The sequence below is a fragment of the Octopus sinensis genome, linkage group LG26, assembly GCF_006345805.1.
Source record: "Octopus sinensis linkage group LG26, ASM634580v1, whole genome shotgun sequence".
Lineage (NCBI taxonomy): Eukaryota > Metazoa > Mollusca > Cephalopoda > Octopoda > Octopodidae > Octopus > Octopus sinensis.
Genome location: NC_043022.1, coordinates 25,277,204 through 25,293,509, shown reverse-complemented (window position 1 = coordinate 25,293,509; position 16,306 = coordinate 25,277,204). Strand labels below are relative to the sequence as shown.

Below are 16,306 nucleotides of genomic sequence, written 5' to 3'. Positions count from 1 at the left end.
TATATATATTTATATATTATATATATTTATATATATATATATTTATATATATATTTATATATATACATATATATATATATATATATACACATTTATATATATAATATATACATATCTTATATATATTATATATATATACATATTTATATATATATACATTAATTTATATATATATATATATATATAATATATATATATATATATATACCATATATACATATATATATATATATATCTATATATATATATATAATATATATATATATCTATACACACACAGACATATATATACACACACACATATACTCACAAACACACATGCATGCACACATACATACACATACAGACACTTTTACAATATTTATGCAATATAGCCAAGAAGGAAAAAAAAACAAAACAAAGTACACAGAATGATTTGGTCAAAGTACAGACTTGCTCCCTCAATCCCTCACTCCCCTGAGGAGTTGGCAATGGTATAGTCCTGACTCCTTGGCCGCTTACTGGGTGGTGGCTGGTAGCAATAGTTGCTGTTGTTGCTGACGATGTTGCTGCTGTTATTGCTATTGCTGCTGTTACTGTTCAAGGTAGCTCCAAGTCGGAAAGACACCGGCGGCATACTCATGCCACCCCAGCCCTTCAGTGAAGAAAAATCACCCACACTGGAGCCGCCATAGTCCGGCAAGGGGCCGCTGCCACTGCCAATGCCGCTGTTGTTGGTGCTGCTGCTGCTGCTGCCTCCCCCTATTCCTCCTCCACTGCCGCTGACGAATGAGGACGACAACGACGACGACAACATACTCCCATTAAAGAGGCCAGCCCCGCCAGGACCACCTCCTGCACTGAAACTGCTGAGAAGGAAACTACCTCGACCTTGGCCACGACCTTGGAAACGGCTGCCTTGTAAACCTCTCGTTCCCCCTGCAAAGATATAAATAAAATACCAAATATAATACTCAAATAATTATAATAAAGTCATAGAAGGTTTATTACATACAAAGCATACATATGTTAGTCATAAAACTTGAACTGGTATTAAATTGATCAACACTAAAAGAAAAAAAATTCTACTTTCAAAGCAATACTGAAATGTACCGAAACAGCTGTCACATAATATCTCATTGATAACAAACATTTCATATACATATACACATACACTGAAACAACTGTAACCACAGAATTACATAAATTAAAGATAATACTATATATTCCAGTTTTTGTTTTAATATATACATTCTTCAACTTGTATAAAAAATTTTTCTCTTTAAAGATAAAACACCTGCTTCATACTACTGATAGCCAGAATAAGCAGATGTGCTTTATGAGGATTCGCCATGATAGATCATTAGACACTAAACCTTTTTCTATTTTCTCTCCCTGTTTATTTTTGTGTTCCTTTCTGTTGAAGAGCATAGGCTCGAAACGTAAAAGTCTTTCTCACTTCCCGAGTGTTAAACTAATATATCTGTCTGTTGTTTACACACCCGTCTTCGTCTTTTGCTTTTGTAAATTCTCACTATACATATATATATACAATTATTAATATTTGAGGGAATAAAATCCAAAACTTACAAGGAAAAAAATTCAATTTAGAAATACTAAATCAAATTTCATACAATATAATATATATATATTTCTATTATATGCAATTTTCTAGATGGTGTAATTTAATTGTTCATTTTGAATTGATAAAAGGTGGTTTTTTTCTTATTTATATATCATCATCATTATCATCGTTTAACGTCCGTTTTTCCGCGCTAGCACGGGTTGGACAGTTCGACCGGGGTCTGGGAAGCCAGGGGCTGCACCAGGCTCCAGTCTGATCTGGCAGAGTTTCTACAGCTGGATGCCCTTCCTAACGCCAACCACTCTGCGAGTGTAGTGGGTGCTTTTTACGTGCCACCTGCACAGGTGCCAGGGGGGGGGGGTCTAGCATCGGCCACAATCGGTTGAAGCTATTAACGTGCCACCGGCACGGAAGCCAGCCAAGGCGGCGCTGGCAAAGGCCACGTTCGGATGGTGCTTTTTATGTGCAACCAGCACAGAAGCCAGTCGGGGCGGCACTGGCATTGGCCACGTTCAGATGGTATTTTTTATGTGCTACCGGCACAGAAGCCAGTCGAGGCGGCGCTGGCAACGGCCACGTTCGGATGGTGCTTTTTATGTGCCACCAGCACAGGTATCACAACTACTATTTCCATTGATATTTATTTCGATGTTCATGTTCATGTAAATATCAATAGAAATAGTAGTTGTGATACCTGTGCCATGGGTGTGTGTTTGTGAGTGTGTAAGAATTTCACTTCTGAAATGATTTTGGCTTCAATCCACCTGCATGGGACATAATAATATATCCCAGGGCTTTGTGAATAAATTTGTTGGAAAGAAACTGCAAAGAAACCCATCATATATATAAAAACTATGTAAATATATGTGAATGTGTGTGTGCATGTGTGTGTGTGTGTGAGCATGCGTGTTTGGTTATATTTATGCTCACTTCCATAATAGTTGCAATGTTGCCAGTACTTCTGTCAATAAATTGTCCAATCACTCCATGCTTTCAAACCCGTATGGAGTAAAATCTTCCATGTTTAAAAAACAAGGGTCAGCATCAGAAAGGGCATTTGGATATAAAAACACTGCTTGAATAACATATTCATTGAAAAATGAACATAAAAATGAAAGTAATACTTTTTTACTCTTTTACTTGTTTCAGTCATTTGACTGCAGCCATGCTGGAGCACTGCCTTTAGTCAAGCAAATCGAACCCAGGACTTATTCTTTGTAAGCATAGTACTTATTCTATCGGTCTCTTTTGCCAAACCGCTAAGTTACAGGGATGTTAACACACCAGCATCGGTTGTCAAGCGATGGTGGGGGAACAATCAGTCACACAAACATATACACACACATACATATACATATATACATACGTACGACAGGCTTCTTTCAGTTTCCGTCTACCAAATCCACTCACAAGGCTTTGGTCAGCCCGAGGCTATAGTAGAAGACACTTGCCCGAGTTGCCACACAGTGGGACTGAACCCGGAAACATGAGGTTGGTAAGCAAGCTACCTACCACACAGCCACTCTTGCGCCTATTATTAATATTAACATTATTATCATTTAATAATGACGATAATGATTTATAATACCTTTAATAATATATAATTGATACTCATAATTGATTGGAATTTATATCACAGATTCCATGCATGGGTTCAAAGTTTAAAATAATAATGATGATGATAATAATAGTAATAATAATAGAACAGACAATGCATCAGAAAGTGATAAGTGCAGAATTTGTGGATAAAATGGTGAAACCGTATGGCATATTACCAGCCAATGTACGCCACAAGCCAGAAGGAATATAAGAGATGGCACAACAATATAGCAACACTTGTCTATTGGACATTTCGTCACAAGTATGGACTTGACAGAGCAAAATATTGGTATGACCACAAACCCAAAGGCATCATTGAAAATGATAATGCAAAGATCCTGTGGGATTTTATGATTCAGTGCAACCATGAGTTAGAGAATAGGAAGCCAGACATAGTCTTAATTGAGAAAGAAAGCAAACTATGTTGGATCAAAGATATAGCATGCCCAGCTGACAACAAGGTATGCGATAAGGAAGAAAGAAAAGTCGAAAGATATGACAGGTTAGCTTGGGAGGTTAAGCAGTTGTGGTTGATGAAAAAGGTGGTAGTAGTACCAATAATTGCCGGAGCCCAGGGAACAGTGAGTAAAAATCTTGAGAAGTACATGGAACAAATAGGGGCTGCATTAAGGGTGGAGCACTTGCAAAAAACAGCACTGCTTGGAACCGCTCAAATACTCTGGAAGGTGCTTGAAAAATAAGGAGTGTTACCTTAGTTCACTGGTAGTGAACAGCTGACACTGTGATACATGTCCAGCGTTAGAAGCTGTGCAAAGGTAATAATAATAATGATAATAATCTCTTCTGAGGGAAGGTGTCAGTTAATACTATCAGCCCCAGTAGTAGACCAATACCCTGTTTTATCAACTGTGGAAGTCTTGGCAGGATTCGAACTCAGAATGTAAAGAGCTGCAATAAATGCTGCAAGGTATTTTTTCCCGATACTTTTACTGCGCAGCTTCTTATCTTATAACTCTGAGACTGAATCATGCTATTTCACCGAGGTTTTTCTTTAAACTTAGGAGATAACAAAAAAATATTCTTGTTTATACTGGCAAAATATTTATTCCTATTACTGATGTTTGCATATGCCTCTCTGCATGTGTGTGTGTGTGTGTATACCACATTCAAACACACACACACACACTTACTGAATCGTTCACAATAACGTTATAAACATCGGTATTGGCAAACAAAGAGAAAACAAATCCTACTAGAAAAGTTTCTCATTTAAGAAAAAAAACCCAAAAAAAACAGACAATGAACATCAACAGGAAATGGAAGTACGTGCAGGTTTAGCATTCTGTTGTCTAGATACCGATATTACTCTTCTACAGGCATGAAAAGTACAATATGGGGAAAAGTTTAAAACAATAGACACCTCCATGCTGGTTGAAATATCTGATTGAAATAATGGCCAAATTCAGGGAAATCTCCAATAATTGTAGAAACAGGATATGAAACATGAATATAAATCCACAAAATTGTGGTGAAGACAATATTGGAAACAAACAATAGAGAAAACTCTATAATGAAAAGTAAACCACAATGGATAAATATGGAAAATGAAGATGACTCAAAGAAAAGCTTGGAAACATATTCTTTTCTACCCTAGGCACAAGGTCTGAAATTTTTGGGGAGGGGGCCAGTCGATTAGATTGACCCCAGTACACAACTGGTACATAATTTATCAACCCCGAAAGGATGAAAGGCAAAGTTGACCTCAGCAGAATTTGAACTCAGAACATAAACACAGACAAAATACTTATTTCTTTATTGCCCACAGGGGGCTAAACATAGAGGGGACAAACAAGGACAGACAAAGGGATAAAGTTGATTACATCGACCCCAGTGCGTAACTGGTACTTAATTTATTGACCCCGAAAGGATGAAAGGCAAAGTCGACCTCAGCAGAATTGGAACTCAGAACATAAACACAGACAAAATACTGCTAAGCATTTTGCCCGGCGTGCTAACGTTTCTGCCAGCTCGCCGCCTTAGCATGGAAGCATATTACAAGAGGACTAGGCAATGAAGTCGGGCCATCAAATACCCTAAACCATATCAGGAAACATACACTATAAACTTAAAGTTTAGCATCTCAACATTTTATCATAGAAGATATGAGAAACAATCTACAACCAACAATACATGGGATTGCAGCTAAAAAGTTACCCTCTGAGGCACAAGTCCGGGCAAGGTTGTTTTATGGAAGACCAAAAGCAGCAGTTGCCCATGCATACCAGCCTCCACTCTCTACCCCACTATGTTGTTCCCATTGGCAGGAAGGGAAAGATCACATGACGAATTGACGAATTTGAACTCAAAATAACGATATATAATAATTATTAGATTTATCTAATTATAAATAAATATATCTATAAATAAATATATAAAATAAATAATATATATATATATATACACACATATATATAATACACATACACATATATTTCATTTTATAAATCTTTTATACCACATAATACATACCATACACACATATATATGCATTCATTTTAAATATTTTATACACACATATATACATAACAGCACACATTATACATTCATTTTATAAATATTTTATACACACATTATACATACCCATACACACATATATACATTCATTTTATAAATATTTTATACACACTATATCATACATTACACACATATCTATTCATTTTATAAATTTTATATACACACATAGACTGACACATACACACATATATAAACAGTCATTTTAAATAGTTTATACACAATATATACATACACATACACACATATATACATTCATTTTTATATTTTATCACACATATATACACACATATTACAACACACACACATATCATTCATTTATAAATATTTTATACACACATATATACATACACATACACACATATATACATTCATTTTATAAATATTTTATACACACATATATACATACACATACACACATATATACATTCATTTTATAAATATTTTATACACACATATATACATACACATACACACATATATACATTCATTTTATAAATATTTTATACACACATATATACATACATACATACATTAAGAAATTAATAAGCCTTACACACACGCATGCACGCAAACAAAATTCCCAACAGGTTATATTGCAACAGATCTCCTATCAAAAATAATAGCAAATGGCAAATGAACAGGCTCTCCCACACCACCCTGCACACACACACACAAAAACTACAAACATCAAGGTATGCATTCATTTATCTGTACACAGGGGCTGCATCGAATTCCAACACGTATACACATTTATATACATGAGGGGGAGGGGAGTGCTGGAATGTTGCTGGTTTTAAGGGTATCACAAAAAGGCTTGGTTGGAAGCCCAACATTCCCAGTTTTTACGGGGCTTAGGGAAACCTGAAGGACCGCTGCAATAGGTGTGTGAATCTGAGAGGGGAATATGTTGAATAAATCCATAATTAACTGATCCTCCTGAATTTTCTTTTACCCAAAAGCCAGGAACTTTTCAGCACCACCTTGTGCATGATAACATCATTTCTACACACTCATTACACAAACATCAATATATACATCCCTACTGATGCCCATGTGTGTATACACGCACTCAAACATACATAGACACACATGCACATACGTGCACAGGTTCATGCTTATACCTCAAACCATTAAACATTTAAATACACACACATATGCACCTTTGATGCACATAGCTACACACACACACACACACACGTATACATACACATCGGCACATACAGACACAAATGTTCACACACATACATAGGTGCACATGTACGCAGATATATGCACATGTGCACACACACATACAGTTGCAGATTTGCACAAAACACACATCTTTGATGCACATAGCTACACACACACACACACACACACGTATACATACACATCGTCACATACAGACACAAACACTCACACACATACATAGGTGCACACGTACGCAGATATATGCACATGCGCACACACACACACATACAGTTGCAGATTTGCACAAAACACACACATACAAAGTGGATATATTACACACACACACACACACGCACATATGCTTACACACACAAGTGCTCACATTCATATGCATATATTTAGAAGCAAGCAAACAATCAAATACATACACATGCATGCACACATGTGTGCATGCACGACATGCATGCATGTGTCTGCATGTGTCTGCATGTGTCTGCATGTGTCTGCATGTGCAACTGGATGTCTCCCTGTTTTGAATTAAATTTCAATGCAAACCATAAAAAAGAGGATCAGCACTTGCTGTGGTGTTTATGCACGTGCTATTAAACATTGGTGTACACTTATGCATTAAATGCACATCTGCTTTGCATTTTATTTGCACCTGTAAAAACCTCCTCCTCCTCCACCATCGCCAAAGAGCCCCCAATTTCTTTTTTTTTTGTTTCTCTTTTTGTTTGTTTTGCTGCCAAAATCACAAAAATTTATGGAAAAAATCTTGATTTACTGTGAGAAGGTTTTTACTATATATGTGTGTTTGTGTGTGTACAAGTACACACACACACACATAGATACACACACACACACAGATACACACACACACTCATAGATACACACACACACATAGATACACACACACACATAGATACACACACACACATAGATACACACATACATGTGCACACATACACGTGCACACATACATGTGCACACACATAGATACACACATGCACACACACATGCATGTGTACACATACACATGCACACATACACGTGCACACGTACATGTGCACACATACAGACACACACACACAAACGTGGTCACACACGTATGCACACACACACACACACACACATATATGTAGATGTACATATACATAGAGATGTATTTTTAATGGTTCAATCAGGATGAAGGGACAGTGCCCCTCACCTTTGTAGGCCAGCTGTGATGATGACTAAGACAGTGAGAGAGAGAGAGCAAGAGAGCGGTGGGGGTTTCAATTTCAACATCTGTTAAATCAATGGCATTTGCATAAAAAACTGGGGGCAGGGTAGGGAAATACAGGGGTAGGAGAACAGGTGGTGGGTGGGCAATGAGACACAGTATAGGTAATGAGAGAAGAGGTGGAGAGAAAGGGAGAGACAAAGGGAGAATGTGTGAGGTGGGAGTGATGGTGGTGGTGGGGGCAGTGGATATGAAGGCATGTGGGATATGAAGTTGGGAATGGAAGTCAAAGTAGTGGTAGGGAACACAAATTGAGGTGACAGGGCACATATAGATGGGCCAGAGATCACAGGGTGCGTGTCGGTGGGGGAGTGACTGCCCCATCAATCAGGTGACCATCTCTTAGATGTAATCTAAAAAGGTTTGTGCAGCAGCAGTAGTAGTGGTAGTAGTGGTAGCAGCAGCGGTGGTGGTAGTAACAGCAGCAGCAGTAGTAGTGGTAGTAGACAGCAGCAGTAGTAGTAGTAGTAGTAGCAGCAGCAACGGTGGTGGTAGTAGCAGCAGCAGCAGCTGTGGTAGTGTTAGTAGTAGCAGCAGCAACAGCAGTAGTAATAGTAGTAGTAGTGGTGGTGGTAATGGTTGTTGTAATAGTAGTAGTAGTAGTAACAGCAGCAGCAACAGCAGCTGTCCAAGAATTTGGACCTGGAGATCTCCATCTCCAGCGACTCCGAGGGCCACCTCCCAGTGGTGTTGGGGTCAACAAAGAGCCCTCGACTACAACAAGACGACCAAAGTTTTTTTTTCCATAATATATATATATGAATGGAGAGATAGATAGCTAAATATTTTGTGTCTATGTGGAAAATAATTTCAGTACTTTGATAAGGGACAGTATATATACACCAAGATAGATCGTTAGCTCCTACACGCATTTTTTTTCTCTCCTCGTTTCTCTCCCTGTTTTTTTCTGTGTATCTTTCTGTCGAAGAGCGTAGGCTCGAAACGTAAAAGATTTTTTCTATTCCTGAGCGCTATACTAATACATTGTTTGTTTGTACTCCACCTGCCTTCGTCTTTTGTTTATTTTCGTAAACTTTCACAGTATATGTAAGTGTATAAGTGTATATATGTATGTCATCTGGTGTGCTGTGTGTATGTCTATGTTGTAAATGAAGGAAATTGTATATGTGTGTATGTGATGTATTTGTATGCATGCTGCAATTATGTCAGTATGTATTAGTGTCAGAGTGTGAGTGAATGCGTGTGCATGTGTGTGTCCATTTGCATATGTACATGTATGCATGTGTGCATACACATGGGTGTTTTCTAAGTGTATGTGTGCACTTGTTTGCACATTTCTGTTCACAGGCTACATCTTACACAAATTGAGCATTTGTCTAATTCTACTTTATAAGCCTCTTACTATCATACTCAACAATATTCCACTACCACTCCACTAACACTCCACTACCACACCACTCCATCCCCACCACTACCACTGCACTTTCACTCCAGAGCCATGCAGGAACCTGGCTAAAATTCTAGTCTTAACTCCTGGTTATCGAGTGGTGAGAAACAAACACAAACAGAAAAACCCGGGATGATCATGGCTAGCATTTCTTTAAGTTTTAATTGAACTTATTTCCTTAAGTCATAAAATAAATAAATTAATTAATTAATATATATATAGGATCTTTTCGGTTTGAACGGCAATTTTTAAAAATAATTTCCATGTAACTAAACACTTTTAAATTTCGTATACTGGTAGAATGTGTTTATAAAACATCTTTTTCTCTTGGCTTTATTGAGAAAATTCTATAGTTTGTAAGATATTTGTTGTTTTTTTTCTTCAATTTCTGCAATTTCAACCAATCAATGATGTCTACTGGATGTGAAGACATTCTGTGCCATATGAATATATCCCTCGTTTAAGAAACAGATTGGGTTTATTTACATTTGTGAAGAAAAAAAAGATACCCTTCCCCCCACCCCTAACGCTAACTCCTAACCCTAACCCGGAACCATGCATCTCTGTATTTATTTTCCAGTCCATCTATCTCTCGCTTTACTCTTTTACTTCGACTGCGGCCATGCTGGAGCACCGCCTTTAGTCAAGCAAATCAACCCCGGTACTTATTCTAATGGTCTCTTTTGCTGAACCGTTATGTGACGGGGAACGTAAACACACCAGCATCAGTTGTCAAGCAATGCTAGAGGGACAAACACAGATACACAAACATACACACACACATACATATACATATATATATATATATACATATATACGACAGGCTTCTTTCAGTTTCCGTCTACCAAATCCACTCACAAGGCATTGGTCGGCCCGTGGCTATAGCAGAAGACACTTGCCCAAGATGCCACGCAGTGGGACTGAACCCGGAACCATGTGGTTGGTAAGCAAGCTACTTACCACACAGCCACTCCTGCGCCTATCTACCTATTTTTTTTATTTAACCATATATTTCACTCTCTATTCATCTCCATCTATCCATACCCACCCATCCAAGCAACCAACCCACCAATCAACCTTGTATTTCTATATTTCTATCACTCCATTAATTTGGCTTCTTACTTCATCTTAACCTCAATTCAATTCAATCAAAGCAAGTTTCAAGTAGGTAGGCAGACAAGCAAGCACCAACACCAACACAAACCAATCCAAACTAGACCAAATGGAAATCAAAAACAAAAGCCCCTACTACCACCATCGCCTTCCAAAACTACAAATAATATCCTTGCTACCTTGCTTCACCATCACACAGCCACAATTGAAGATGTTTTTTTGTTGTTTTTAAATCAGTATAATCCATTAAAGAATTAATTAATACCAATGTAGAAGCAGAAAATATCTAAGAGGTCAGTAACTTGACTTGTCTGACCTCTTAACAAGACAAAACAACCTGAGAAGTTACAAGTCACTCTGCCTCCCCCTTACCGTTTTTACATTAATAAGATAACAGCTTAAGTATGAAGGAAATTTTAAGACATAAAATCACTTCTTTCTTTACAGATGCACACACACACACACAAACACACACACACACACACACACACACACACATTCAAAAGCACATGCACAAACATCTATAAACATACACACATACACGAACCTTTATAAAGATGCACAAACACACACACACACATATATATACATACACACACACACACACACACACACACACACATTCGCTCTCAACCATTATCTAATAAATGAAAATTATGAAATTACATTGAACAACCATTATAAAGCATCATCCCTCACCACTAGATAAAACTAGTACCACCACCACCATCACCACCACCACCACCCACCAATACCATCCACACACAAAAAAAAAAATCCCCTGCTATCCAGCACCACCAGTCAACAAGCAAACCCTACCTATCTTCCATACATCACCCTAAAGTTACACACACACACACACACATACACACACATTATATATAATCATAAGCCTCTTGTATAAAAGGATTAAGCAAAAAAACAAAAGAACAAGAAGCAGAGAGATAGAGAAAAAAAAAACAAGAACAAAATGGAATTTTTCAAAAACTAAATAAACAACCAAAAACACAATATTTATCAAGAAACAAATGTTAAAGCTTCTAGTTTAATTAACTGGTAAAATATGAAACTGCTGGAAAGACTTGACAGATATAGCAGTTACACACACACACACACACACACACAGACACACAGACACACACACACACACACACACACAGACACACACACAGACACACACACACACACACATGATATATACATTACATGCACAGACACCTTTACATATGCCTGTGTGTAAACATCTCAAAACACACACACACACATACACACACACACACACACACACACACACACACACATATATATATATTTTATCTTTTACTTGTTTTAGTCATTAGACTGCGGCCATGCTGGGGCACCCCTTGAAGGAATTTTAGTCGAATGAATCGACTCCAGCACTAATTTCATTTTTAAAACCTAGTACTTATTCTATCGGTCTCTTTTTGGTGAACTGTTAAGTAAAAAGATATAAACAAACCAACACCAGTTGTCAAGCCCTGGGGAGGCGGGGACATCCTCAGACACAAAGATACATTCACATGCGCACACACATGCACAAACACACACAAAAGGTGCAATCAACCAAGAAAATCACCATATAGTCTAACAAACAAAGGAGGACACATCAGCTAATGCATTCCAATATACCCTTAAAAAGGCTGGAGGGTCATGGTTGCAATGCTTTTGACCATAGGTTCAGTCAATCAGGGCTGACTTGAAGAGTAATGACAACAACAGCAATCACTTCTAGAATCAGCACAACATCCATGAGATCAGACATGTACTATATATTATATATATTATATATATATATATATATATATATATATCTCACCGTGATCACCGTGACTGACCAGGCTATCAGATGTTGCTACACATCGCTGGTCACAATGCGCTTCACATTGTTTTAGCCTTCAAATGATGCCACCCCCACTGGCTAAGTGAGCAGGCCAACAGAAGAAAGAGTGAGAGAATGTTGTGGCGAAAGAGTACAGCAGGGACTGCCACCATACCTTGCTGGAGCCTCGTGGCACTTTAGGGGTTTTCACTCAATAAACACTCACAACACCCGGTCTGGGGATCGAAACCGTGATCCTACGACCACGAGTCCGCTGCCCTAACCACTGGACCATTGCGCCTCCACACACACACACACACACACACACACACACACACACACACACACACATATATAGGTAAACAGTAAAAATAATTACAGACATGGACAAGAACCACAGGACGGGACATTCGAAGCCCTCAGTCATCAGTCAAGAACCAGATCATCTTAGCAATTTCGGCTGATATATATATATATACATAAGCACAAACAACACTGTTAGTGCAGGTGTGGCTCAGGCATGACAGTGTGATAAGAAGCTTGCTTCACAACCACATGGTCCCAGGTTCAGTCCCACTGCGTGGCACCTTGGGCAAGTGTCTGCCATTTTAGCCTCAGGCTGACCAAAGTTTTGCAAGTGGATTTGGTAGACGGAAACTGAATGAAGCCCATCATATGTCTATCTATCTATCTATGTGTATGTGTGTGCCATCACAATTTGACAACTGGTGTTAGTGTGTTTATGTCCCCTGTAACTTAGTCATTTGGCAAAAGAGACCGATAGAATAAGTACCAGGTTTTAAAGTGCTGGGGTCAATTTGTTTGACTAATACCTTTCGAGGTGGTGTTCCAGCATGGCCACAATCAAATAATTGAAACAACTAGAAGAATATATATATATATATATAATATATATATAGGTGAGTTGGCAGAAACGTTAGCATGCCGGGCGAAATGCTTAGCGGCATTTCGTCTGCCGTTACTTTCTGAGTTCAAATTTTGCCGAGGTCAACTTTGCCTTTCATCCTTTCAGGGTCGATAAATAAAGTACTAGTTTCACACTGGGGTCGATGTAATCGACTTAATCCCTTTGTCTGTCCTTGTTTGTCCCCACTATGTTTAGCCCCTTGTGGGTAGTAAAGAAATATATATATGTGCATGTATACACACACACACACACACACACTATATAATATGCTAGTATAGAAACATATAGTATAGTATGAACTTGTATAGAAGCCATCACCACAATGAACCCCACCCATCAATCCCACCCCCATGCCCCACCCATCCATCAGGACAGCCACTCTCTATCACAATGATAGAGCAACTATTGCTTTCAAACCAGACAAAATATGGTTTGTGTGGATGCAAAAAGAGCCTGAAAGCTGTTATTAGCAGCAGCCTTTACAAGAAATACTCTCATCAAATGGTATGTTAGGTTGACGGCATCTGTTGTGGGCTGGTGGTGGTGATGGTTTCGGGTGGTGGGGATGGTAGTGGTTTCGGGTGGTGAGGATGGTGGAGGTACAACTACTAACCACCACCACCGCCACCGCCGCCACCACCACCACCACCATCATCATCACTGCCACTGCTACCAACACCACCACCACCATCATCATCACTGCTACCACCACCACCACCACCACCACCAAACCACCACCACCACACACACCACCACCACCACCACCAACACCACCAACCATCAAACTGCACCACCACCACACACCACCACACCTACTGCCACTGCACCACCACCACCCCCACCACCACCACCATCATCACTGCCACTGCTACCAACACCACCACCACCACCACCACCACCATCACCATCACGGCTACTGCTACCACCACCACCACTGCCGACACCACCACTGTTACTACTATTACGAAGTAATATAGCTGTTGGCCCTCGATAGATCGATACAGATCATTGTCTCTGCGCTTGCTGGTGAATGTGTGTGTGCGCGTGTGTGTGTGTGATTAGCACACGTGTGTATGTGTGTGAACGTGTGATTAGGTGTGTATGCATGATTTTGTTCGTGTGTAACGTGTGTGTGTGTATATGCGTGCGTGTTTGCGTGTGTGTGTGTGTGTGTGTGTGAGAGCTGCAATACATGGTATTATTATTATTATTATTATTATTATTATTATTATTATTATGACAGTGCCTATTACACAAGCTGGTAATGCATGTAAACAGGTGTGATGCGGGGGGGAATGGGGGGAGGAGGAAGAAGGCAAGGAGGGGGGAGGGAGAAGGCAAGGTGAGGGGGGGAAGGCGAGCTAAGCTGATGTAAGTCTTTCTGAGAAGTGGAAGCGGGGGGGGGGAGGGGGCAGAAGTAGAGAGGTACAAGAAGGGGGAAAAGGAGGTGGGGATAAAAGAAATAGGAGCAGAGGGATGGCGTAACAGGTAGAAGAGAGGTTGCGGTGGGGGAGAGGAGGAGGAGGAGGAGGAGGAGGAGGGGGTGTTTAAGGGGAGAATCGTTCAGAGCATCAGACAGAATGCCTGGCAGCATTTCTTCTGGCTTTTTAGGCATGCTTGTATGTATATATATATGTGTGTGTGTGTGTGTGTATGTGTGTGTGTATGTATATATGTGTGTGTGTGTATGTATGTATGTATATATGTGTGTGTGTGTATGTATGTATATATGTGTGTGTATATATGTGTATATGTGTATGTATGTATGTATATATGTGTGTGTGTGTGTACATATATATATATGTGTGTGTGTGTACATATATATATATATGTGTGTGTGTATGTATGTATATATGTGTTTGTGTGTGTACGTATATGTGTGTGTGTATGTATGTATATATATGCGTGTGTATGTATGCATGTATGTATATATATAATATATATAAGTATGTATGTATAAGTGTGTGTATATAAATATATATGTATGTGTATGCATGTGTATATATATATATATATGTATGTATTATGTATGTATGTATGTATGTATGTACGTATACATGTATGTATGTAAATATATACATATGTATGTATATTATATGTGTGTATATATATATATATACACACACACCCGTATGTGTGTGTTTGTACACATATACATAAATATATATACATATGTATGTACTTGTGTGTGTGTGTAGAAGGGTGAGGTGGGAGTTGAAGTGTTCTTGGTTTTAAAGGGTCACACAAAAGGTTTGGTTGGAGGTTCAACCTTCCAAGTTCTTTTACAGGGCTTAGAAAAACTGAAGGACCGCTGCAATGAGTAAGTCTTCCAGTGCCATCCAGAGCAGCATTTCGATTGAGGGGGCAGCTTCCCCCTCGAGTCATCAGATAGGAATTTTACTTACTTACATAACAAAAATACTTAGTGGTGGACAGATTTAATGAGTAAAAATCAAATCTAGATAACCAAGATCTATACATGAGAGTAAATTTAACCATATTTAGATGAAGGTATCTAAGAAAAGCAAAAAAATATCAGGAAATCCATATTACAAATCCAGCGCAATACACTAATGAAGACATGGGCAAAACTAATTAAGGAAGACTTAAGTCGCAGCATCTCAACCTGAAACACGCTAAGGCCGGCACCATGGATCTTGGATATGACACGCTTCTTTCAGTTTCCGTCAATTTATTCTATTGGTCTCTTCATGCCAGACTGCTAGGTTACAGGGTTGTCAAGTGGTAGTGAGGGATAAACACAAGCATGAACACACGCACACACACACACACACAGATATGACAGGCTTCTTTCAGTTTCCGTCAATTTATTCTATTGGTCTCTTCCTGCCAGACTGCAATTACAG

General features: G+C 38.8%; 1 protein-coding gene across 2 annotated transcripts in view; it reads right to left on the bottom strand.

Moving 5' to 3' along the window:
• Positions 1-280: 280 nt before the first annotated feature.
• LOC118768020 (keratin, type II cytoskeletal 1-like) overlaps positions 281-16,306 on the bottom strand; it is a 52,323-nt gene continuing 36,297 nt past the window's right edge. For both annotated transcript variants that reach the window (XM_036513686.1, XM_036513685.1), the window contains exon 2: positions 281-918. In XM_036513686.1, coding sequence (XP_036369579.1) covers positions 449-918 — 470 coding nt within the window. In that variant the 3' untranslated portion in view covers positions 281-448. The remainder of the gene's footprint in view (positions 919-16,306) is intronic.